Source organism: Coturnix japonica, chromosome 18 (genome assembly GCF_054131305.1).
Source record: "Coturnix japonica strain WE chromosome 18, WE-NBRP24, whole genome shotgun sequence".
In the NCBI taxonomy this organism is placed as follows: Eukaryota; Metazoa; Chordata; class Aves; order Galliformes; family Phasianidae; genus Coturnix; species Coturnix japonica.
The window spans coordinates 6,023,879-6,051,668 of record NC_140680.1 but is presented as its reverse complement, the minus strand read 5'-3'; the positions used below and the strand labels follow the sequence as shown (position 1 = coordinate 6,051,668).

The 27,790-nt window shown below is 39.5% G+C and overlaps 1 protein-coding gene across 7 annotated transcripts in view; it reads right to left on the bottom strand.

The window, feature by feature from the left end:
- Window positions 1–27,790, bottom strand: part of SLIT3 (slit guidance ligand 3) — a 427,176-nt gene that overhangs the window by 142,045 nt on the left and 257,341 nt on the right. For all 7 annotated transcript variants that reach the window (XM_085518791.1, XM_085518790.1, XM_085518786.1 and 4 more), the window contains 3 exons: window positions 25,875–25,946; window positions 21,416–21,579; window positions 10,395–10,536 (listed from right to left, as the gene is read on the bottom strand). In XM_085518791.1, the coding sequence (XP_085374917.1) occupies window positions 10,395–10,536; window positions 21,416–21,579; window positions 25,875–25,946 (378 nt within the window). The remainder of the gene's footprint in view (window positions 1–10,394; window positions 10,537–21,415; window positions 21,580–25,874; window positions 25,947–27,790) is intronic.

The following is a 27,790-nucleotide window of genomic DNA, read 5'->3' as shown; positions in this document are numbered from 1 at the left end:
ATACAGCCCATCAGCCCTCTACCGCACAACATATCCTTCTGTTGATCTGTGCTTTCACCAGGCAAAAAATTCCCTTGAAAACACAGCATTGTGCCAGCTCGGTTATGCTTTGAGAAGCTATTTAAGCCATGAACACTGTGATATTTGTACAGCCAATTTGCACAGACTTTTTTATTTCTGTAGTAGTCTATTTTAAAGGCTGTGATCGGAGTTAATTCTCTTCCTTGATTTGTGATTTGAATTAGTGTCTGAGATTTCCCTTCTAGTTGCTCTAAATATAACGGGTGTCGTTCCTGGCAAGCTCACAGTGCATGCAGATTGCTGGATGCTCAGCACACTGCTATTGCTGGGTGTTTGTCACCAGAATTAGTGGTACACACTCCCCATAAAGGCTTTTTCTCAGATTGCCAGTTCAGTAACTCCACCCAAGTGTTTCTAAGCAGACACTTCTAGGAACAAAGCAGGGCCCGCTTGCCCAGCTTCTTGCTGTACGGATGGGAACGGGCTGCACAAGCTGCACACAGGTCTTATGGTGAGACCCCAACAAACCACCAGGAGGGAAATATGGTCTCGTTTTATAACTGCTTCAAATTCCAAGGACAATTCAGTCACTCAGAAGTATAAATCCACACAAAATAACCCCCACAAAGGGCAAAAAAAGCCAAAATTGGAGTAGCGTCAAACTTTGAGTGATAAGACCTATTTTTAGAGAAGGCAGAGAGGAATACAGAAGGGCTGCTCCACAGAACTACCTGCTTTGCCCTTTCCTAGAACATTTGCAGCAGGTAGCCAATAGGTGAACAAGTCTGCTGTCATCTGCTGCTACACTGCCACCTTAACACCTCACATTTTCCTGTTGTACAAAGCTCTTTGTCAAAGAAGGACTAAAGGCTACACATGGCGACTGCAGAGTGCAGATGCTCACACAAGAGCAACAAGTGGTATGGCAGGCTGAGCCTCTCACCAGTTCTGTTCTCAAGTGGATTCCAACCTGGGAACAAAATGCAGCAGAACTTGAAGCCAGCTGATGGCTTTGTTTCAAAGAAACAAAAACTGTTTCGTGATCTGTCTGTGCATCCCATGAAGCACTGATACACACTATAAAACAACCTGCATTAAAGCAAAGGAATGAGACTATTTATTTTGTGTACCACTGGAATACTCTGTAAATTAGTTTTACAATACATTTGAGAACTCTGTACATGAGATGAAGTCCTTAAAGAGTAAACTTTGATCATCTGAACTACTGTCTGCCACATTAAAGATTTCTTACAACTCAATAAAATGTTACTCGATTTTCCTCTGGTATTTCATAATAAGATCCATTTAAAAGGCTACACAAGTCGAATTCACAAGGCTGATAAAATAAATTGGCCATGTTCAAACCTCTCAGGGGCCTTTGTTCCTCCTTTCAGTTACCCATTTCACTGTGCCTGTCGCCTGCTGCCAGCTGCATCATTTGGATGAATTGAAGCATATCTCCCCACTCCTGACATGCAGCAGTGCTGTCTGCCTCCTGAAGTTTTATTTTATTGCTTTCGACAACAACGTCAAAGGACAAGAACAATTTCCTTTCCCCTCTCTAATATATTAGCAGAGATTGGAGAGTATGAAGATCCAATGGATTCAGATGCATTTTTCTTGTAATAACATGATTCTAGACGGGATAAAGTCTTCCTTCTTCCCACTCTTTCTGAACAACTTTGCAGCAATGAGAGCAAAAAGTAAACATATCAGAGAAAAAGAAAACAACGGGGAACTATGCAGTTAGATATGACAAATGATCCCAGAGCAAAGAATAAGCACTCAAATTCCCATGCTAATCCATCTCAGAGTTCACTGAGGTGCAAATCTTTTCATCACCTCCTCAGCTGGCACCTGTACTGCTCACACCCAGGATGGCAAAACACAAAGGTTAAAAGCTCTCCCTAAGGCAGCCCTGTAGAGCCAGCTCAGCTCCCGGGGGTGACGAAGCCATCTGTCTTGAAGAGTGATTTCCCCTGCAGAGTGGGGGAGACAGTCGTATTAATTTGGGCCTTAACTACCTCTTTTTCAATGAGGGAAAGAAAGAATTTGTTACTTGGTCTCTAATGGAGCAGTTTGCTAGCAATTTTCCCATTTCAAACACCGTCTCAGCTGCTAATGTGTAATGTTTTGTCAAGCTTGCCTACCCATAACATAGACAAATCACTAGCTTGGAGAAAAAGAGAGAGGGAGTGAAGCATCAGTACCAATAATTCTCAGCTGTCAGATGAATAGAGCCTACAAATGAGACAGCCATGCTCTATTAACAGTGCCATCGAGCTTTTGCCTGAGATGTGTCAGAACAGTCCCTCTGCATCCGGCAGCCATGAGATCCCTGCTGGGAGACAGCAAGTGAGTGAACGAGCTGGGCTGCTCCCCGCATCACACTGCCAGCCGTGCTGTGGGGCTCACATCACCCAGGCAGCCAAGAACTGAAAACGATCTCCAGGAAAGAGAGAGCATGAGACTGGATTAGTGTGTAGCAGTAACTGTTAGCGCTTGCCTCTGGCAGGATGCACAGCCTCTGTGGAGGTTCTTGGGAAGGGCTAAATGCTTTCTTCCATCCTGTCCCATAAGTGGGGATTTCCAGGAGCCAATCAAGGGCTACCTGGGGGAAATAATCCACATGTTCACCCAACACTTTGTGTTAGGGAGGATGAAACTTCTTAAGCAACAGACAGCATGCTTGTCCTTGCCAAGGGGAGAGAACAACTGGATCACGACAGCTGCTTGGACATTCACCTCGCATTTTGGACTTGCATATCTTATCATGCATTGTAGTCTTCAATGAGGAAAAGTTCACAAATTTATTTTCAGCATTTAGAAGGAATAAATCATACTTTAAATCTGGTTGTCTTACTGCAACTACGGGCTAGAGCCAACTCTGTCCTGACCTCTTCCTTCCTTTACCCACAGCAGGCTCAGGCAGCTACACTAAAACGGCACTGCACAGGGACATCTTCATGGGGTAGGAAGGAACCCTGTCCCGCAGTCACACTGTCAGCAATTGCAGCTTATTCTCCAGTGAGAAGCAGATGTCACACAGCCTTGCTCTTTACTCCACAGCACTGTGCAGGGCACTCCTCTGTAAAGCATGAGGCAAAAAACCTGCAGTTGCTTTACAAAGTATTTATAGATCTACACTAACAAGAAATAAATATCTCAGTGCTTGCTTCTTGTTTTCATTGCAGCGCTAGAACAACTTACAAATAAAATTAGTATCCGTTATGAAAAGCAGTGATTTCAAGTGACCATTCCTCGCCTGCAAGCCTTCAGCAGTGGGTACAATCAGTAAGGATGATAAAGGCTAAATGTAAGCCATTTTAGGGGTAAAATACAAAATATCCTCTCACTCTTCCTTTTCTACTTCCCATCATGTGATTTTTAGGTTCACCACTGTACTACAGGAGGACCTGAGCTAGCATTAGACTGAGATCATTTCCCTTCTCAGCAGACTTCAGTGGCTCCCATGGACTTGGGATCTGTATTTGCAGGAAGATCCTTTCTGGGACCTGCCTACAGATGGCTGGGAAGAGAAACATGGGACAGAACGAGCCCTTTGGCTGCAGAGAATCAGCTCCCCACTGCAGAAACACAGCCAAGCTGTGTGCTTCATTCAACCAGCAGATGTGTACTCCTGCAGGTTTGGGTTTCCAAGATGCTTTGGTGTGGTAACAACAACAGAAACTTTGGTCTTGCTTCCAGATTTCTGTGTTCCCCCCATGGTTCCAGCTTCCACCTGCTGCATTCAGTTCAGAGAGCCCAAAGGAGACTGGCCTGCAGGGTGAGGATGAGGTTCGTACAGCTACTTTTCAAGAATGCTGCATCTTCTGTGAGGCTCAGATCCCTGCTGAGTGTATTTTGTTGCTTGTTTTTGTTGTCGTTGCTTTGCTTTTGTTTTGTTCTTTTGTGTTGGTTCTGGTTTTTTTAATCCGAAGCTTCAAGTCTATACCTGGAGATGCACGGTCACTACAGTGCACACTAGCAATCAATACTTGGCTTCCAGTTGCATTTCACAAATGTAAACAAGAAGCAGCGGCTTTCAACAAATCAGACTTGGCAGAAGGTTTTGAAAGACATTTCTATTAGGGTGTTTTGTCGATCTGAATCTCATACCCTTTGTTGAAAAATATTCAGTTAACAAATTTGATTACATGGCAACACTACTTGTCGCCCTTTCTGGCCTTACCATTCATTTCTTATTAACAAGGCTAAATGCACATTCCTGCTGAAGTGATGTCTCTGGAGAAAAAAATGGCCAACAAAAAAAGCCAACAGATCCAAACCTACAGCTCTGTAAGAACAGTAACGCCTGCAGAGTTTGCCTGAGTAAATTTCACCTGTGTGTAACTTTCTTAATTTTTTTTGAAGTGTACATTTCTCAATTGTAAAAAGAGAGAACATGGTAAAAATCATGTGGCCAAAAGAATGGATATCATTATTGGTGTATAAAGTCTAGATTTATCAAAACAAAAACACCTTATAATGCTTAGGGGTGACATCAGTTACTTACACAGATAAACATGTAAGAAATAAATCCTGCCTTGGTCTTACAACAAAAACTCCCTGCAGTTGCTGCTTGTATTATAAACATTTTTTTTTCCAGCTACCTCAGCAAACAAAGCACCTTCTTGACATTTCCCATAATTTTGTATTTCTCTTCTGCTGACTGTCAACCTAAAATATTTTCTTTATTATTTCATCCTTAGTTTTGGGTCCTGCTATCATTCAGTAGAAGGTCATCTACCTTCCTCTGGCCTGACAGCAGAAATCTCATTTTGATGCTGAATGTAAGGAGCCAATAACATAGTTTGCCTTGTGAAACCCAGAAATCCATAGTCAAATTTGACATGTGAAACTGTCCAGAGCCAATTTACAGCAATGAATGAAAATCATATTATATGACTCAACTACAGGAGCCAACCTGATTCCCTACCCAGAGAACTTACCACCAGAGGCAATTATGGAACATTTATTACTGTGTTCAAAAATACTGTGCTGGCTTCAGCTCCAGTATTTACTGGAAGCCTGGGAAAATTAATATAACTTTCTTTTAGGAGGAAGAATTATGTTAAATTCAGAACCGTCTTTCCTCTACCCTCAAATGTGTGATGCCCACACTTCTATATTCCTGAGAAACGCAAAAATCTTTTGTGTTCATGAAGCTGAGAAAGTTTACATCCATCCATCAGGACTTCCCAACACAGTGTTACTCCCACGACAGACAGCAATTCTCAGAATATCAGATTTGTCAGAAATCCATTAATTAAAGATGGAATAAGTACAACGCTTCATTTCAAAGTGATTTTCTTGCAGAAATGTTTGTTTTCATTTTCATAGAACTGTGCAAAAAATAACAGCCAAATTCATTATGTCTTTTCTTAAAGATAAAATTCTAGCATTTTTCCTAAGTGCAGAAATTGTGTACCAAAATCAAGCACTATCCATGCCTAGAAACTCATAGTCATCAATTCAGCCATCAGTCAGCTTTCAACAGAGAGAATGATAAACTAAATCAATAATAAGTCACTCAAAACTGACCTTAAGCCTTAGCTAGCTGCTGGTAGCAGCCCACCTCACTCTCTTACTCTCAGCTCAGAAGCCAGAATAGAAGCTATGGCTACCATCTCACCAGATATGTCATTAAATGTATTTAATTTAGATTCACATGTTTGTAGACTACAGTCTGCAGATGATGGGGACTTGGATTTACAGAGTAATTAGTGCAGTGCAACACTGCACTAATATCTCAGCTGTGTCAGCTGGAAAAGGAAGATTACATCATTAGTGACCACCCATGGAAGACTGTGCAAGTCACTCACTCAGAGTCAATCACAATAAACCCACTGGCAAAAGGAGACACAACCCAATCCTCTGAACAGGGCTCATGAGATGATCTTCTCCAATGCCTTTGTTTTAGAATTTTCCTGTTTCTGCAGCAGATCCCATACAAACAAATATATATATTATTTTCTTTATTGCTTCAACCTGAATCCTTATGTATCTTAATATCTTTATTTCCTGAACTCAGAATCAAAAGATGCCATAATCAGCTCCAGCAAAAGGAAGCTCATGTGCAAGAGAAGTACAGAATCAACACCTCTGAATTAATATTTAACTGGAAGAAATAACAACAGTTAAAGGGTTAATGGCTGTGTTGTTTAACTGTTGTTGGGTTTCAAATGCTCATTGTGACACATCAGGAGGGCTGCCTTTCCAGCTCTGCTGAGCTGCACTGGCTCCAGCTTCACCCTCACTGCCCTGTCATGTTCTGGCAGCCCACCCAGCCCTGTCTGTCTGTCTGTCACTCTGCCATCCCAGCCTGGCTGCCACATCCCCAGAGCCCACTCGGTGAGCTGTGCTCCAGGCTCACTATTGACAATTACAGGCTTTATCCCCAGACATTCCTCACTTTCTCACTCTTCTATCTGTCTGTCACAATTTACTTTGTTCCCAGTCTTTCTCATCACCACATGTTTTTCTGTTTCTTGTTCAGCCTACTTTACCCCAATAATTTCCAGAGAAAAGCCAGTCTTTATTCTTTCAAGTGTCTGTCCCAACACACACTGCAGTCCTTGGCACTAGAGATTAATCAAATCCTCCTCTTACACCCCCAGAAGGTCTTTCAGAGCGGCAGTGCCTGATAAGATCAAGTCTGATCAGAAATGGGATTGTCTGGAGACTCCTCCCCAGTTCCTAGGTTAGCCCTCCTGTCCAATGTTGAATCCATTCTGCACATTCCCTAACCATTATGCCAATCTCCATTTTATTTTGCAATCATTTTCTCTTACTCTTCCTAGATATGTGCAAACTTTTCCTTTTATCGCATACACCGTGCTAATGTTGTGATGTGATCACACCTCTCATTTACCAGCAAACCTTCAGGGCAATGCACTGAAGGGGAAAAGTATAATATGGCAATGTAACAAACTTCCACGTCACATGTGGCAGAGATCAGCAGCAAGGGAAAATGAGTATTATATGATGTCTGCTTTATGTTCTGTGACAAGGGAAGTGCCTGTTTTGCAATATCTTTTTATCAACAAAAACAGTGATAGGAGTTTTTGGAAGCTTTGCTAGAAAGGTTCTGCCTACTCATACTAATAAAAAAAGGAGGAAGATGGCAGGGTAAAAGATCCTTAATGAATATTGAAACATGGAGTAAAATGTTCTTCCTCTTTAATGATCATGTTACAGTAACAGCTGTGTGTTTCAGTTCTGCAGGAAAGTAGTCAAGGTTTCTTATCTGGCACAGTTTGGCTTACTAAAAAAGACTGAGTTAAGAGGAAATACAACTAGAACGCTGTAACTGAATGTAACTAATAAGCAAAGGAACTTGGAAATGCTCCAGGTGGAGCACAGCATTTTAATAGTAAATATTCTGAATGGACTACAGTCTACAGAGGAAATGTTTCTTTTTTTTTAAACATGGAATGTGTATTTACAATGCTAGGTAGAAACAGATAAATGAAAAATACACCACCCCCAGTAATATCCCATAGGAATTTTGAAATGTGGTGTATGCAACACTAATCCAGCAAAGTAGTTTGTCCATACCGCGTATTCCAAAAGAGGAATTTCATCTCTAGTAAGAGACAGATCTCTAAAAGATAATCTGAATCAGGCCACAGGATAACAGGGTACAGTAATAAGTGTCCATCACTACACAGCTGTCTTTCATGCAAAGGGTGTGACTTATCACCAACAATAGGAAACAGTCCCAAAGGGGAAAAAAATACCAACCAACACACAACCTCACAACTCTCTGTGCTGAGAGATGTGGGCTGCTGCATATAGGGAGAATGTGCTTGACTCCATAGCTGCATTACAGCAAGAGAACATTATTCTGCCTATTGTATCAAATCAAAAGATAGTCATTATTCCATGTATAGCTGGAGCTTGACCTTTGGATGGATTTTTATTGAATAAGTGTAGAGTAGACTCAGCCAAACTGAATTTCTGAGCAGTACAATAAACTTCTCATAAAACAGAATGGCTTTCTTGGTCAAAGGAATTTACACCAGGATTTTTCTGAGAAAACACCATGGCAGCAATCTTCCATCCTTCCAGAAACATTTCGCACTGTGAGAATATCCCTTACTCAAACTCCATGTGAGCATGTGTAGCACTTTGCCCTTGGATTTTAGGTTAATTGATTTTCTCACCAGTACTTTCACAAAACAAAAAACCAGCTCCACTAAAAGAAAAAGAATGGTATGTGGCAATGTCACTGATGTCACTTGTTCTGATAGAGCTACTTGAATTTTTTATGATATGTTTCATTAAAAAAGTAAACTTCTCAGCACTGACTCCGTTATAAAGTCAGCAATAAAGTTTACATGAAGGTTAGCTCACGTTGCACTCTGAACACGCTCATCTCCAATATTCCTTCTGCAGAACTCCCACCGGAATTGACAGTGAATTTGGAAAGGGTATGTGCAGGATTAACATGATAGAAAAAGATTATCTATAGGCAAAGACTCAAATAAGCAAGGCCTAAAATGCAATTCTGATACCTAAATCATTAATGAGCTTCAGGCAGTGTTCTATGGAGTCAGAAGTTTTACAACCTGCAGGTTATGAAAATTTTGAAGCCTGCATCTTGACTGGCTACTCCTTCACCTAACTTAAAGGCTCTTCAAGTTTTCCCCTGCTTTCTGTCCTCCTAAATTGTTTTCACAAGTCCAAGCACTAGAAATACTAGAAAGGAGACAGGATGCGAATATTCAGTGCTACTGTGACCACACTGAAGATCAACACTTCCACTTGCTCTCTGACTCTGAAGTGCACTGCTGCAGGGAAGAGCTGGAGCACACCAATTTCAGTCTTCTTGCAGATAGTGCTCTCCATGTGACTTCAACACATGGCTACAAAGCTGATCTGATTTCTGCTAGCATTATTAACATTACCAAGTAACATTTTACAATTCTTCAAACCCAACACTAATTTCAGAGCAAGTCTGAAACCAGTCTCTTCTCTGCCCATTATTAAGAACTGTTCCAGTCACTCCTGAAAACTTGCTTGCCCTGCATCTGACAGAATTGAAAACAAGGTTAAACACTGACTTCTTAGTACACTAAACACAATTCATATTTTCAGGATATTTTTAAGCTAACTTCCACAGACAGATAATCACGTACATTTTATATGCAACAAAGTAAGTGGACACCAGCACAACAAATATGTTTTGAATTTTGTCAGGAGGAATGTAAACAGGCATTCAGAACAGCTTGTGTATGGCTTTATATTTCCTGTAAATATTTTAAGGCTCTACATATATGCCCAGCAATGGTAATTTTAAGTTATTGTTTATTTTCTGCATTCACTGTGCTAATATTTATTTCCTACTGAGATATAAATCAAGCATAAGTTGCTGCTAATTGTTATGTATAATCCAAACAATGTTGAGGAGAAAAATAATTAAAGCAACTGTTGAAGTCGGAGGAACGGTACTGTAGAGCAGATCATTTGCAAGCTTTGTAGCACACTGCCTTCATTGGTCATAACATTTACATTCCTGGCAGTCGTTAACAGTGGAATTGCTTATGTGTAGCCTCCCCAATTTATCCTTTATTCCGCTGAATTTTGCAATGTAGCAGTTTTTCTATAGCAATTAAAAGCTGACCACTGACTATAAAAACATTTAAATCCATACTACATTGTCTATAAAAGCTGGTTGGATATTGGTAACCACTGCACTACAACCTCCTAAACAGGAAAAGAACTGATCTGCATTCCTTACGGACCAACCAAACACAATTTAATTATATCTAATAGTACTTCAGGATTGTAGCAGAAGCTACGGACACAAAAATAGATGATTGAAAATCTCAGAAATAGTAAAATGAAACAAGTCTGCATTTGATCTTTCAACACAAAATTAAGAAAATGTTAAAGAACTGGGAGTAATGAAATGTGGCATGCCAGAAATTGGAAGTAAAATCAGCAGGGACAATCTGTTCTGATGTCATATCTCACTTTATCACAAACGCAACCTGTCAAGTTAGCATGAAATCCCTCCACTTCTTGGGGAATCCACCAACAAAAGATAAAACAATCTGACATGACAAAAACAACACGGGACTGTGTTTTTCTTGAGTATACAACTGTAATCCCAGACTTGTGAGATGTAAACACAGTCTGCACAATGTGGCAGGAACTTCACCTTACTGTGAGGCAGGGAAACTTCAAACAGAATCTTAAGATGTATCCATGAACCCTTAATCAAACAAGTGAAGACAAAGAGGACAACTACAGTAATCAGGTAACTACTCAGAACACAGTTTTTAAAACACATGACTTTCTTTCACACACCAAGAGTTATAAATGGAGAGAAATGACAAAGAATGATGCACTACATTGGCACTTACATTTCCCAAATGTCCTCTGGTAGGTTAGCTGGAATTTCTGTTAAGCTCCTTCCTCGACAATCCACTACATTGTTGCTGCAGGTGCAGGCGGATGGGCAAGTGATGGAACTGGCACTGCATGATGGTGGTTCGGATTGGGAACCTGCGATATAATGAAATCATTACATGCTAGTTTTGAAAGAAGATCGCCTGAGATGCTGACAATAAAATACATCAGCCTCCAAGTTTTCCAGATCCTTCTACCATATTAAGTAATGATTTGTTTGGATTCAGTGAATAGAGTGTGCTATAAATTAACTGCAGAGGAAACATATAAAAGGTTACTGTGTTTTTATTGTTCAGCAGTCTCTATTCAATCAATTTTTCTTCATAGACATTTCTTTGGTCCCCTCTACAATCAATCACATTAATTTATTCTAAGATTTAGAAAACAAGCCAAAAGGTTAAGAAGCATCTCCAAAAGTCATCTCTGCCTAGAAGTCTCCATTGTACCAACTACAACACTGAGAGAAGAAAGTCATTAACAATTGCTTATGTTTTGGAAATGATGTAAGCTGTCATGGTTTAAAGACTAGAAATAGAAAGCTAGTTTTCTCAAGATTAGACAGTGCAGTTAATGGAAACACACACAGAATTACACAATCTAAGTTCAACCCTTCATATCTTTGCTCAATCTAATAATTTCATGGAAAGATAAGAAACTGGAAAGCAAATGTTTAGCACGAGGATATTGCTTTATACACGTCCTGATCAGTTCATTGGATTCAAGTTTGTCAGTAACATTTTCAAAACTGTAGCAATAATAACTTTTCTTGTGTTTATGATTCATACGTCTAAAATAATGAAAATGTTGATATATACACACACAGTTTGAAACTGTGTTCTATTACATCATCAGTGGAGTTTAAGTCAGGCCAGCAAAAGAAAATGTTAATTTCAAAGCAATGTATGTTTTAAATACAGCCTCTTTTTTTTCTTTTTTTTCTTTTTTTTTTTTTCACACTAATCAGAGCTGGACTGTTTGGCAGATCAGCCCTCAGAACTTCAGTTCAGGAGTCTAAAAATTGGATTTCCAAAGTAATGACCACCTTAAAAAAAAAACAACAAGAATGTCAGAGGACTTTCGTGGTATGGGCAGGAGTTAAATTCATCCTCCATGGGAGAGTGGAGTTTTCATCATGAGATGATGCTTTCTCTCAGCTAAAATATCCCACTGCACTCACAGCCCACTTTCCAAGTTCTCTGACAGCTACAGATAAGCAGTTTACAAGCAACAGTCTTTATCTCAACACACAGATGGTTTGAATCCTAGAACAGCTTCACACTGCAGAATCTGTTGGGCAAAAACAGAGTATAAAAATAATTCAATAGTGTAATTAAAAACTAAATTCTAGTGCATATGCTCAAGGAATCAACTTCATATTTATTTATTTTTTTTTATCAGACAACCTGAACTTTGACAAGTTTGAGTTCCAAAATCTTATTAGACACTGTCTTAACACAGTCCAAAAGCGTGAGCATGTGTGTAATACAGTGCTTAAGTTCTAGCTACTTGTATAAAAAGAATCCCTAAGTTTCACCATTTAAAAACATACATGTACAGCAGACAAGACAAGCAGCTCTCCTGGGCCTGTCTTTTGGCCATAAAAATGCAGGGCAGACGTATCATCATTGTGAATTAATAGAATTCCTTCAAAAATTAATGGAGCTCTGCTGCATATCACCAAAAGCACTGCCAGCTCTGCCTTTCACCACGTCCAAGGTTTCTGTGAGATTTTAACTGTGAATGCTTCCAGAAGTGGATTATAGAGTTTAAAAATGCACAGGAGCCTCCACTATCTCTGCACAGGAACAGAAGGTTTGTTTTTATAACCTCACCGCACAATTTTTACTTCTTTCCTTTGTCTGTCTGTATTGTGGTGTGATGTCCAAAACAAAAGGAATAATGAAAAGTGCAAACTAACCACGTCAAGCCTTTCCAGACTTGGAGAAATGCTCATAGGGGGAAGGAACACTTCAGAACAGCCCTTGCTCTCCAGAAGGCAAAAGGAAAGTTGGCAACAAGGTCAAGTCTTCTACACAGCTTCTATCACACACAGGAGCCACGCTCACTGAAGAGATTTGTATAGAGAGGAAATGGCATTTTGCAGTTCTACCACTACAACATATTGCTGCAGGTTAGAGAAGCTTTAGTAAACTTCCTTTTCACTGGGGCAGAATGTCAAAAAAACCCTGAATTACTGCCAGCTGGAGTCTTAAGAGCCTGTTCCCAACTCCGCTGTATTTAAATCATTATCTGCTACAAGATTCAGTGGAGCTCAGCTCATCACCTCCACATTTTATGCACCACAGCACTGCAGAGTGCTGTGTACTAATGGAACACTTTGAAAGGAGGTTATTAGATATTTTGAAAAGCATGGCAAAACAACAGAAAAACAAATCTTCCTTACACAGAAAATAAGCAGCATCAGTGACAAGGTGCTAATGAACATCCCACTACAGAAAAGTATCAGGGAACTTTCCAGAAAATGATTGCATGGAAAGGTGAAAAAGTAAGCTATTTGTGCTGGCCACTATGCCTTCAACATCCTTTGCTGGCTGAAGCCATTTGAGTCCTTTAATTTACCCTGCATTTGGAGATGAGACCATTTACTTCTGCTTTTCTGCTAGGAAAGAGGAACTGCAATGTGAACAAAGTTCGGATTTAGGGCTAGTGTGTAAAAAACAAATGAAACCAAACACAAAGCCACCAATTAGTTAACCAGAGTTAACTAATTACCATTAGTTAACACTGTGCCAAAAGAAAAAGAGAAAGCCATATAACAAGTTAATTCCTAGTGCACGTGGAGCTGAAATTGGATGATAACATAACACTGAAGATGTGTAATGTTCCAGGATCTAACTTCTGCACAAAAAAGTTAAGTGAAAAGTGAAGAAGGAGGCTGTTTATGTGCCTCTATTTCCCACATATAACGAGTGATTCATTTAAAAAAAAAAAAAAAAAAAAAGAAATATATATATTTTTTTTCACTTAAAATAGCATGGAAAAATGACCGTTCTTATAAACTCAATTTTTTTATTATAAACCTGAATTCTTCAAGAGCCCCCAGTGACTCCTGTCACTGCTTACTGACATTTTATTCTCAGTGTAAAAAATATTTTGATCCATACTGAATGCAACCCTGCAGAGTCAGTGAAATTCCTTCACAAACAAAAATACATCTAGATTGTAGACTTCTGAACACTTTAGCAGAATGAAAAGACCTTGTGAGCAAACTGTCAATCAGTACCATCCAATGGTTTTATTAACGTTTTTCTTTTGCAAAGGGCAAAACACTTATTATGGATGAACACTGAGCAGGGATCTATCTAGCCCCTATTACATCAGCTTTTACTAAAACATTAAACTGATAAAGCAAAGGCCTCTTGAATAATGATGTAAACAGTATTTAATATTTTATTTAGCTGACTCCCATAAATAAGGATCTTGGCTCAGCTACACAGTAGATCTATAGAACTAAAGCAGCAAAAAATCTATGAGAGTTTAATTAGTTTCATGTTTGCATACATGTGGAGAGATGGTAAAATAAAACAAGTCTGTGTAGGCTACAGAGTTTGAAGTTCAGAAAATTAAAATTTGGATTTGATTTCCATAGCTATTAGAGGATGAGAATAATGATATATCGAGGGATCGAGGGCCCCAGTGCAATAAAAAAAATATCTGAAACCTAAAAGTGTATTTTCCTTCTGCTGCCAATACTTCCTGAAAAGAAAAGACCTGGGAAGAGCCTAAGTATTTCAGGATTCCCATTTGTGTTCCTCACAACTGTGGAGGAAACAGCAATGGACAAATCAGCTGCATTTATGCCACCTCCTTTCCAGAGTTCTTGCTGTCACCTTATTGTTTCAGATTTTTTTGTCCTCAGTTTCATAGGAGCTCTAATTCACCATCTTAGCAACATTTTTCTCTAATTCTTAAAAATCATCAACACAATTATACATGTTGGTATATAAGAATTACTCTATCAGAAGGTGGAAGCTAGAACAGGAACCCCATTGATAAAAATTACTGCTTTTTGTGCATGACATAATGGACTGGCAGTCTCTACGAGCAGGGTAGTTGATATCTCTTATTTCATGAGCTGGCAATGCTTTACATTACAGTTTCAGACTTAGGTTAGAGAGTGAGAAGAGATGGGGAGAGGTTCAGAACTCAGCAGTTTATGGAGGAATTAATTCCCTTTTTCAAGTGTCTCATTGGCCTCTAGCCTTTTAAGAGCAGCAAATAGTCAGATATTACAATTAGCAAAGAATGATTATGGAGTAGAAATGAAGAGTTTAAATGTCACAAGCATTTAAAATAAATTTTGCAATGACAAAATAAACTAAATCTCATTTGCGCTGACACCTGCTTATGGCACACTAAGTAGTATGGTTTATCACCTCCTCACCTACCAATTGTGCAGCAGCTCTCTTCTATCAGAAAAATTCTAGTGATTAGTAAAAAAGTATTGGTGGATTTCAAGAAAATCTGACAGGATTTACTGGTTAGAAGTCTGTGGTGACTTTAAATCCTTTTAAGCATGGCAGACATGGAACTATCGATCAATAAACAAAACAGTACAAGTACTGCAGATCTGTGGGTATGTTATGACCTTTTGTGGTATAATTAAATAACTTCTTACAATACTGGGACATCTGAAATCAATTACTACTACATGAGCATTTACTGGTCTCCACTAATAAAACCTCAAAAAGATACCTAAAACAGATGCATTGCTCTGAATAGTGCTTATAACCCAGCATTAAAATACAACTGAACATAGTCCTGCAGAGAGATATAAGAAAGGCAATCACAACTACCCCCAATGGTATCCTTCCTGAATATAGTATTATTAATAATGGTATTTGGCTCTCTGGGTTTATATAGATAGCTTTCTGGAGGGTTCTCTAGTGCCCTTCTGCTGCTGTGACCTGTGCCACGGCTCACGGTATCCACCCACTGAGCATCATGGCGCACTCCCACTGAATACCAAAATAGCATTATTGCACTACTAATAAAGCAAGCCACTATTTTTGGACATAAACATAAAACCTAATCACATTATTATTCTCAGAGCAACAGTTCAAAAGCCAAATGGATGAATAATTATACCCAAATCTGCCACTTTTAAACAAGCATTTAAGAACAACACATGCTGCTCTGGGGAAAGAGAATTTCAGACCAAAGGTAATCATACTGAAAAGGTATAAACATAATTGTGTAACTGTAAAACTAAATTTTCTGTAATTTAAAGCCAATTTTGAGCTTTGGTCTTCAAAGACATATTAAGTGCCTGAATAAATATGAGTTTTACCCTCAGATTTGCATAAATAACACCATATGTGGTATCTTGCTTATGAAGCAATGCAAGAAGAAGATTCTTAGAGTATAAAACCATGTAACTGCTAATGCTACAGTAAATTTGAGTTGGTAATGGGAAACTGTGCAATCAGACAACAAACTCAGTGATGAGTGCAAACCTCCTGCAGGTTCTCACCTCTGGAGCAGCTTATGAATACACGGTATTGAAATGTTTCTTTAGACTAGATCTCAATGTTAGTTTGTGATGCCAAATTATAACAGGGGATAAAAACTCTAAAATAAAGTTCCTAAAAAGTTTCTAAGAACATTCAAAGAATGTTTTGTTGTTTTTTTCCAAAAGGCTTTAGGAATCACACAGCACTGGAAGTTCTGCGGAGACCCCATTGTAAAGGGCACTTACAGAATCTTTGTTGGTCATAGAAAACATAAAACAACAGTGAAAAAAAAAGATGATATTTGTCTAATACATCTCACAGGTCACTCTTTGGAAAAGAGGTCAAATCCAGAAAAAATGCCTCAGCTCACTTCTATCTAAAAGCATTAACACAGCTGTACAATGAGGATGGCCGCAAGGCAAATGATGACAATCCAAACACACAGAGAAAAAGTCCTCCTCTTCCTACCCTCATCTTCCTTCAACCACTAAGCCTAAGGGCCATTAGCAGTCCTACTCTGCTAGATCTGGGGTATGCTGCATGGACAGAAATCACCCTGTTCCCACAAGACCAGTAACTGCTGCCCTGCACTGGCACAGCTTGCATCATTAGGAAATATTCCTCCCTGCTTTTTAGTTTCCAGGGAGCACCGTATTCCATGCTGGCAGTACCTCTACATCCCATGTTGAAAGAAGCAGACCCGCTGCTAATTATGCAGATATATCATTGTGCAGCTTTTTAAATAGGAACAGATGGGGAGGAGTTCCCCCTCTCCACACACTTTTCCTTTGGCATCTTCTGAATGTTCTCATTAAGACACTAAGCTTGAGAAGTGATATTTTATTAGTTACTCATTGTTGGTTTTCTCCTCAACAATACGCTATAAAGTTATGAAGAGTAAAACGGAGAAAGACAATCCACTGAGTTTTGTGGTCTGGGCCACTGAGTAACAGCTATATTTTAAGACCATTTGACCTCACCTAAACAAATAAATCTGCTTCCTCCTTCCAGCTTCCTGTCTGCATTAAGCAGCAGGAACTAACATATTTAGATTATTTTGTATCTCAGCTGCAGTTTCATTGTTTAATACAGAAACTAGATCTCCAACCAAGATTTGGATCTATCCAGTATTTTCTTAAATTCAGTATCAGTTTATTTAGCCAGAAATCATTGTATGCTTGGCTCTTTATTACTCCCTTGCCTCAGCTTCAGACTGATGCAACCCTTAGTGAAGTTTAACTGATTTAATGCAGAATTAAGAAATAAGGTGCTACCGATGGTGTGACTTTGTGAACCCTCTACTTTAGTTTGCAAAGTTTTACAGATGTGCTAATGTGAGTGAGAAAACACTCCATGACCTGACATAACTGATCAAGATGTAGATTAATTTCTGCATCAAGAAAAGCAGGTAGAAGAAAAATCAAGGAGCAATAACAACTCACGAGAGAGCAAAATGAAATAAAAACATTATCCAAAGGGAGCTTGGGAGAGAAGGAGCAAAGAAAGACAAACAAACAGAGAGAAAAAGACCAGAAAGGGGCCATGAAACATCTGAACATGGCGAAGAAAGATGGTTTGATCCAAGCAAGATCTGGAAGGCTCTGAGGTTTACTGAGGATAGGGCAGCACACAGTGAGATGCTTCTCTGCTATTTAAGGGAATATAAACAGTTCCCAGGCATCATAACGCAGGTAGTATTTCAGACATCATAAAATCTTTGCTCCCCTTTCTCCTGTCACAGCAACATGGAAATGAATTGCAAGGTCACAATGGAGAGAGAAAGTAGAGATACAGATCCTCCTATTTGCAGCTCATCAGCTGAGGCACTCAGACTCCTGAGCCAGGTTAGCCCCTTCCACAACATTTTGGCTTGTTTTAGGAAGCTGCAGCACCACACACTTCCCAGAGTTCTTTTAATCAAAGCAGCTGCATGGGGCAAGAGCAAGCTTGAAGATTTCTTTGGGAAGAGATAGCTTTAAGGCCCAGATCCAGGCAGGCTGCTCTATCAGGGTGGTTCTGGAGGAGACAGCTTGCTGATGAGACAGCCAGAAGGCTCTGGTGGGCAAAGGGACTACTAGAAGTACGCGGTGCTCTCCCCAGTGCTGAGAGGCCAGCCAGCCTCAACCCTGCTCGGTTCTGTTAGTGACCCTTCCCCTGTCTCCTCAGAAACACAAATCCAATTAGAGATATTTGCAAACCTTTCTCCAGACAACTGCATATTATTTAATCCTACACATTAACCTACAGTTCTCAGCCAAATGCTCATGGGCATGAACAAGTGAGATCTGCAATAGCTTTTCTACTACTCACCATTTGCCTGCAAGGGCTATTTGAAGTAATAATTCTATAATTTACATGCTTAAGCTGAACAGTTTTTTTTTTTTTTGGAAAAAATAAAACAAAAAAACACTGCTTCAGTTTACACAGGTATATTGGCACATATCTCTGCTTTCAGCAGTGTTATGTTGAGAGACCTTGTACACAGTGCTAATAAACCTGACTGTACAGGACAGACAGCACTGTCTCCAGAAGGAAACAAGAAATTTGGGTTCCAGTTACAGCACATCTCCATCAGGGTTTCACCTCTTTCCTTCCAGTTTACATTATTCCTTGCTATGAAGCATTCAAAATTTGTTTCAGTAGCAGTGTTTGTCATAAGAGGATTAAAAAAAAAAAAAAGTATTTTTGCACAGGATTCAAAGAACAACCAGAAATTGTTGAACATGGTTATTTTTCTGACTTCCCAACATTACTTCATTCTCTTTCTGCTTTGAAATATGCAGCAGTACAAGCTTTGAACCGGAATACTCTGATACAGCCTATTTTATAGTGGAGAAAGAGTTGAGATTTTCCTTCTTCTGTAATGTATTCCCACTGCCATAAAAATACAAGTACTTGAAATGCTGAGCGTGTATTAAAACAAAGTAGTTCAGTATACTGTATTTCAGTACTTGGCAAATATGATGCAAAGAAGCTTTCACTGCCAGCTAGAGGGTAGTTACAGTGATTCATATAAACTTAAACTGCATAAAATTCCTTTGCAGAGGGACAAGTTCAGTTCACCATTCACCTCCTGTCCTAGTGTGACATCATACTAAAACAGGAACAAATTAAGCTGTAAAATCAGGAATAAGACCTGTAATAAGGAGCACGGAAGATTTATAATCTCTTTAAACTGACTATCCATGTAGGTTTTCTGTGGAAGCAGCAGATACCAAGCTGAGTTCTCTGCTAAATCCTCCACTAAAACAAGCTCTTCCAATGTACTGCTTTTTCAGTATGCGTGGTTTCCCAGATGAAGGCTAAGGGATACAGTTTATGAACTGTCTCAGCGGAAGCTACTTTCCTTTAATTTTTATTTATTAATGCTTTAAGAAAAAGCAGGGCAATTTTGAGAGTTCACTTTTACATTCTGGGTCCAACATGCTGCTGTTAAATAATCTTTTTCTCTTTTGGAAGTCACAGGCTGCACAGAAAACTCCATTTTGATGAGTTCTGCCCTGTTAGATTTCACATTCAGCAATGATTATCTCCTAACCGGATTTAAACCAATTTTCTTTTTCTTTCAGATCACTAAATCATAAATCCAAATAACTGAACTCATGCCCCATCTGAAACTTCATTTCATAAGACAGACATGCTCTAGTTACATCTTTGGTAAAATGAGATTCTGCTAATAGCTCAATCAATTATCCCCTTATTTTTATCCTTCCTCTGCCAAGATTGTCAGATCTCTCAATTTTTCTTTTTGCTAAGCTTTTGATGTATTTTTTGTTTGTTTGTTTGCTTTTCAGGTATTCTGGGCATCTTCAGATATCTGCAACTCCACAAAAGAAGCTCATCCTCCTTAAAAATCATGCCACAAAAATCACTGGTGCACAACTTCGTTTTCCACGTGCCCATAACACTTCCTGCAACCTCCAGGGCTGGAAATTAATTTACCAGCTAGGATATTGTCAAGCTTGGGATCAACCATCTCTTCTCAAAGTAGAACCATTTCTTTCTTTGTTGCATGTAAATGAACTTACATAGAAAAGATTCAACCTGTGCATCGAGAGATGCTTCAGGGAGTAGACTCATAGATGGTGACAGGCCAATAAGCAAAACAAGCACAAAATAGTAGAATGAATCCTTGACACACCTGTTAGGCAGTTCTTATATTTACTTTCTTTAGAAAAACGTTGTGTTTACAAACATACCTAACCAGTAGGTAAGACAGAGCAGATCATAATAGATTGGTAGGTGTTTTGCTGCAGTGTTGGGTACGGTACATTTAAGTACAATGCAACTTCCCTACAAACAAAACTCTGTCTTCAACTCAAACATCTAAGATGAGTTAAGGGGTCTTTGGCTTATTATGCCAAAGCTTACTAAATGCTATGCTGCTTTAATTTCTTTTGTTTGGCTAATCAACAGGCCTTTAATTTAAAATATGCATTAGGAGGGGCCTATCTTCTTCAGACACACATAGGTTTGGCACTAATACAGCTGCTGACTGCTGACCTGCTACACCTCCATGCTTGCTTCCTGTCTGATTCAGGTCAGTATTCCCAACTGTAATTTCTAATGAAAGAAGTGACTGTCACCATACCTCTTCCTTCCCTGTTTCATACTGCTTCCATGTGTTTGGCTTATCTCTTAAGCCCACAGTGTGTTTGGCTAGCCTGACTGCTGTCACCACCAGTAGGTCTGGATAACATACAAGGGGTGTATGCTTCTGTGCAGTTTGGAACACCACAGCCTAACACACAGGCTGTAGGCCTGCAAATTTTACCATTCTGTCTGCCAGACTATCTCCAAAGTTGTGTCTGATATCTTCCCTTCCTTTTCACAGCATATATGCTCTTATGTCTTTCCTCTGCCAGACCTTTTCAGTCGAACCTAGAGATTTCTTTTTTCAATTTTTTTACATTTTTTCCCTTGAATATGATGCATTTTTAACACAAAAGCCAAGTTCAGATCTGGGAGCTTGATGAATGGGACTAATATACAGACAAAAAATTTTGCAAGTTGGCCATCAGCTTCATTTATACATTAGGAAACTTGTAGACTGTGAAATGCTTTGGCTCCTGGAGAACCCTCCTTCAGACCCTGGGATAAAATTTGCCCCTGCCATTCCACAATCCAATCATTTATCAACAGATTCAGCTTAGCATTTTCTATTTCCTTTCCTTTATATTCCAGTCAGCTGTACAGCTCTTCCCCTGAGAAATGCCAAATTATCTCCACTTAGCTGAGCTCTTTTGTTGATATCATTGCCAATACTAAAGGAAAAAATAATAACTTGAGAACTGAGTTATTAACTGGCATCCAATAATTCACATAAAGACAAGAAAAACAACAACTTGATCTATTATTACACAGTTTATCTATGATAAAAATAAAACAGCAGTGCTACAAAGTGGCATTCAAATACAACACGATAATTTTCCATTCCCTGTTTTTATGTTAGTATCAATAAAAACCCGTCAGCTGATAGAGAAACAAATTGGTATCATTACCAGAGCAGACAAAGTCCTTTTTCTGCACCTCAGCCACAAGGAAGCCCCGCAGGCTGACGGGTGCCAGGCAGAAGGTGAACTGCCCGATGGTGCGTCGCTGCCGCAGCCAGTCAGACAGCCAGGCCAGGTGACAGTCGCAGTGCAGGAAGTTGGAATGCAGCCGCCTACAACACAAGGAAGCACCCCAGAGTTACCAGCGGTGTCTTAACAGAAGGCACAAAGCACAGCACACAAGTACAAGGCTGCCTGCATCCTATCTGCAGTGTAACAGGGATCAGTGAAGGTTACTGGCTCCAGCTCAGCCAGGTCTCAGCTGTCTACTCTGCCATAACATACACAGAAAGATCTACATAAAAATTCAATCTGTTTCTCATAATTGTGTAATCATGACCATTCTGGAGAAAAGGAGATAGTGAACTTAAGAGGCCTCCAAGTAATCATTTTGCCTATGACTTCATTTTAGAATTAACTGCATGAATGAGATGGAACTGAGTGAATTTAAAGGACGCCTCCCACAAACAAGAGGACCAGGCTGAAAAAACAGATGATAGGTAATTCTTCCCTCCTCTCTCCTTTCTAAATAAATGAAAAATAGTAATTAAACTAAAATAAACCAAAGATCTGCAGAGGCAATTGATACCTTACATGCTCCCGTGTTGCCTGTATGAATTCACCAATGCTCTTTTTACTGTGGCAATTTAAGACAAGTATTTAGATTGCAGACAGGGCTTGTGATGAAGAAGGACCCTCAGCAGTGCTCCCTTCCACACGCCTCATGCCTGGCACTACACACTTCCTGATGCATGATCAGATTGGGAAAAAATATGTCTGCCACATTATGATGCATTCAGAGAGTGAATTTGGTACTTTTAATAGCTACCAAATTTTAGGTCAAAACAAAACCCAAGATGTTAATTATTTTTGTAATGGCTCATATATTTGCAATGCTGTAGCAAAGCTGAAATGATAAAACATACTGAAAATGCTGTCAGAAATGGTTAGACAAAGCATTATTCACTGATATTACAGGCATTACACACAAAAAAGACAACCCCAATTGGTGTTTGCTGGATTTAGTCTTGTCCATCCAGCAGGGAAGGTGGCTGTCTGTCAGTGAGCTCTTCCTGCTGCCAGCTCTGGTGTGGGTCGGCCCACAGGCCCCAGTCTCTATGCTGGGGTGGGCAGCCACAGCTGCAGGGTGCAGACCCAGGACTGAGTTTGCTCCATGGAGATGGAAAGCACCTCCTGGGAGAGTGTAATTGTTTTAGAAGGATGGCTACAAGACATTGGTTTTTTTAGAGATTACCAAGCTATTTAATTAACACTGCAGTAAGATAGGTTTCTAGTAAAATTTACTGTTATTAATCTGTCTGGAACATTTTGTGTCAGTTGAAAGCAAATAAATACATTTACAAAGAAAGGAAAGCAAATAACATTTAGTTAGAAACTACCCTAGGTATGGCGATGCTGCTCTAACTGCTAAAGACAGCACTGTATTTACATGCTCAGAGTGTTATCCCTTCCCACCATGGCAGTCAGCAATGATGATGTAAATGAACACTCCTTCAGAAGCTGGAGTCTGGTCCATTCCCTGCATCCTGGGCATGGTAGGCAGGAGGGAATATTACACTTGCTTTTCACAAAAGGGGCATTGTCCCAGTTCAGTGACTTATCAAGGTTTGGTTTGTTTTTCCTGTCATTAAGTGTGTATAATTCGTTTTGGGGTTTCTCAGTGTTAGTGGTGTGAACTGTCACCCCCTCACCAGCAACTCTGGTGAGAACCTCAGCAGAGCTCCACCGTTTTGTTCATTCAACTTTTCCACAGCCTGCTTTTGAGAGGAGCTCAGCTTAACAGGGCAGCCTACCAGAATATGCTTTTTGATAATTAAAAAATAAAAATACAATTAATTAACTGCATAATTAATAATTAATTGCCACAAGTAGTCTGATACCCTGCAAATATGAAAAGCAGTGAAGTGATTCAGGACAATTCCAGTTTACCCTTAAGTAAAAATAATGAAAAAACAAATAAACTACACAATTCCCAATCTCAGCAGTCACTCAAAGTGCAGAGATAATGGGATACTTACCATTAAGCAAATAAGTATGAGGGACATGCTTTAATATAAATAAAGCTGTTTCAAGCAAAGGAAAGCAAATCAATAAAAACTAATTCCTGTCACTTCCAATCAAGGTTAACAGATCAATGAAACTTAGCAGAAGAAAAGACAAGACAATGAAAAAGGTTGGCACAGGAGATTCGATTCTCTTTAAGAATTCTTCAAATGTTTCAAATCTTACTAGTTTTTTTTTTGTTTTGTTTTGTTTTTTTATTATTATTATTATTTCTTTTTTTCCTGAGAGGTCACATTCAAGTTGAACATGCTCTTTATTTTTCCTGCTCTGTTTATCCACAAAACCACCACAGCAAAGGCAGCTGTGGCACAGGCAGCCCAATACGTCCTGCTAATGGATCTCTTAATGTGTAAAAGAGATATAGAGGGAAAACACCTCCCGCACCATTCTGGGCCTTAGCTAGAGAGGGCTTGTCCATGCTTGAGGGACATCCAGACTAGGGATTCCCTTTAAGATCTTCTAAAATATGTCTAAATGTGAAACTTTCTGAGAAGGCAGAAAAGTAGATGAGCATTTAAGGAAAGTGCAGAGCTGTAATGATCCATTTGACTTCAGTTTGCATCCACAACCAAGAGATTAAACAGTGGATGTTGCTCAGCTGTTGTGCTTCAGATAGGTATTTCATTTCAGGAAGACTGTTCCTTCCTTGGGGCTGTATATTAATGTGGGAGAAACAAGTTACTAAGTGAAATAAAGCCCAGGAAACTGGAGAAAATGCTACAGTTTTCACTTCCCCACCCCCCAGAAATATTCATATAAATGCTTTTCATAGGTGAACAAAAGCTGGTGAGTTTTATGCCTGCTCAGTTCCTATACATCTGAATACAACTTGGTTAAATCTAAGCAGCATTAGCCTAAAATCTGAACAGGAGATATTCAGAAGGTATTATATAGCTATGTAAACTTGCTTTATCAATGATTATAATTAATAAAATATTATTTCTGAGAAGTGATGATTCAGAAACAGAAAGAGATTTTAAATAGGAAGAAGCTGAAGAAATTAGGAAGTATTATTCAACTCCTTTGCTTGTATTACATTAATTGCTATTTTGATGATTTTTCTCTGACTCTGTTGAGACAGATGGAAGGAAATACAGAAAATTAAAACATTTTGTTGTATTTCCACCTGCCTATGCAGGTTTTTTAATTCCTACACTGTATTCCTGGAAAGGAAACTGCACGTTACTTGGCAGTCTTCGGAGACCAAAACATGCCACTCGATATTGATGAAACTACCTTCACAGAACATAAGGTGAATGAATACAAATGCAAGTTTGTAAAGGTGCCCTTTTAGCCACAGACCCTAAATTAAATTTCCAGCAAATCCTTTTAGAGTGGGTCAGCATTCATGTTATATAAAATGTGGCTCTCAGAATTCAATATAAAAGCTTCCCTTTATAAATCCTATTTATGACTTCCTTCCTTTTTTTTTTTTTTTTCTTTTTTCCCCTCTATTTTTTTTTCTTCTTCCCTTAATTACAGCACAGAAGGATTAGTCAGTGTAAGCCTCCAGGGAGCTATATACAAAGCCATCTCCGAAATTAAACTAAAAGGAAAATGGCAGATCACATGAGCTCTGGTAACAGACAAGACTGATTGATCTGAAGAAGCCAAGCATTCTTGCACCATTGTGGTTGAAGGAGAAAAGTCAAAAGCACAGGACCCTCAACCCTACCTTTATCTGCTTTATCCATTCTCTTCTAAAAAAAAATAAAATTAGTTCTCATTTAATTACTTACATTAATTTCTGTGAATGTCACCATTTAACAAAGTAAATGTAAATGAGAGGCTATCATTCACAGAGTGACACGAGTCAGAGGCATTTCCTTCAACTCAGCTAATTTTCCTGAGATGACTTTACATACACATATGTGGCACCCCTGTCCCATTTTCTTTCTCAGCTGCAAGGAAAAAAATCAGTCTGGTTATTATTACCTTTTCTTTACATTTAAGAGCAAATGCATCTTGTTTGGCTCAATATTTTGGAGGTCAAAACAAAGTGACTTTCTGTAAGCATGATTTATCCTGAAGCTGTCTATTACCTAAAGGAATAATTTATTTGAAGAAAATGCTATGGCTAAATTCCAGAGATGCACACAGTCTTATTTTAGAGCCTTTCTATTTTCTTCCAGTTAATCCAATCAGAGCCTTTCCAATGGAATGATGATCAGCTGTAGAAAAATTGATTTTCTGATCCCTGCCCGCCTGTTTGAGCAGGGCCACGCTGCAGGTTGAGGCCTGGCTCTGGCCCTCACATGATGACAAATATTCCAAGTGCTGGCTTAGCCCATTATTATTACATTCAAAGATAGATATTACTCACAGAGTCCTGATCTTTGGCATGTGATTGAAACTGGTAACAGGAATGCGGGTGATGTTGTTGTTGTTGAGAGTACTGTTGGGAAAAAAAGAAAACAAAATAAATTTGCACCATAGGTCAATCAATTATTTACATCTCTGCACTAACACTATTCACAGAAACAAGCTGCTTCAACTCATACAACAAATCTGCTTGGCACCAGCAGTAAGCTGTGCTGACCAGTGCCTCAGACAATTTTTGACATGTCAAGATAGATATTTTTAGAGCAAATAACTGTATAAAAATGGATGAGGGTTACTATTTACTACATCCACGCACCAGGGAGTACAGGAAACAAGTTTCTACCTACTACGAAAACAGACGCAGACTTTTTAAGCTGTTGGGGCTGGCTGACTGGAAACACATCAAATTTGTGTGCCTCAAAATGAAAGCTTTGGACTTGAAGTGCTCTTACTCAAAATGAGAGCTGCTGCCTCACACAGCTTGTTAACGCAGCCGGCTCACCCAGCCAGACAGCTCAAATGGACTTCCCAAAAACACACGGGCAGATGGGTACGATCTCTTTAGTTTCCTTATGAAAAAAACATGTGGAAAGCAGGAAGGACTGTAATAAAGCAGGCCACAACCCAGCCATTTAAGGATTTCTGCTCCTCTATCAAAGCAGAGCTTAAAGAGAAAGAGCTTGAAGAGAAAATGATCTCAAGCTGCTGGTAGGGACCCCCTTAATGCTTCTTATGAAAAATGAACTGACTACATTATCATCAGCTGTATGTGCTGCTCCCATTTACATAGCTCCTAATTATATCAATGACTCTCCAGCAAATTGGAAGCTATAAAGTTGATCAAGATGGCACAGGAAATGGAAAGCGCTCTAACAAGGCATAATTACCATGCTCAGGGCTTCAAATGTGCAAACACGGAGCCCGTTTGCCATGAGACATGTCAGCAGGCCTCGTCCCCTGGCGCTGCTGCAGCGTCCCCACAGTATGGCGGCATGCAGCAGGCCCTGCTCCACAGGAAGGCCCAGCGCTCTGCAGCAGCACTGGGGCTGTAGGCAGTGCTTTGGTGTGTGTCCGTGAGTGAGGTGGGGGAAGTATCTGCTGAAGCACCACGCTACTTACTGTTCCATGAACTATTCTGTTGTTTTGACAATATGCATTTACACGGGACATTTAATCAAAAGCTCTTGAAAAGGTTTTCAGAACTCAGCTAGCCTTCTCGGCCGTGTGCCAAGTTAAAAACATTTCACAGTTCTGCCCTGAAATCCCTTGGCAAAGCCGTCGTCCATAACATTAGCAGATTAAAGTTAAATTAGATTATATCACACTACCTTTGCCATTACTTGATTACTTTGTTTGGCTGATGATGCGGGATGAACACTTCTTGTGGACAGTCAGCCAAACCAAGCATGTACAGCAGAACTTCCACACGTGAACAAGGTTACGTTCGTGTATACAGCACATCCAACCCTCAATACATTTATTTGTGATTTGTACCACATCCATGTTTGAAAGCTCAAATGGCTCTCACAAATGGAATTTCTAATTGAACCAGTATTTTCCACAAAAATAAACATGTAATTCACCCCCTGCCTCAGCTGCCTGATATGTAAAAATGAACTACACACCAATAAATAACAGCAGTGTGTAAAGTCGGCTTACAAAAATTAAGTGACATACACATAGCTGATGTTCCAGTAGGTCACACATGGCACTACAGGATTCAGTGGAAGCCATGGGAATTCAAAGACTTTGCAGTGATTTCAGGATACAGGCTGGATTCAGGCAGAACACAATGTGGCAGGGAGCTCCCCTCTGCCAAGGGCACAGAACATATCCCTGTCTCCCAGCACAATTCTTCATTTCATGTGGAAAGGTCAGCGCCTTTACTACAGTTTGATGATTCAGAAATATTTTTAA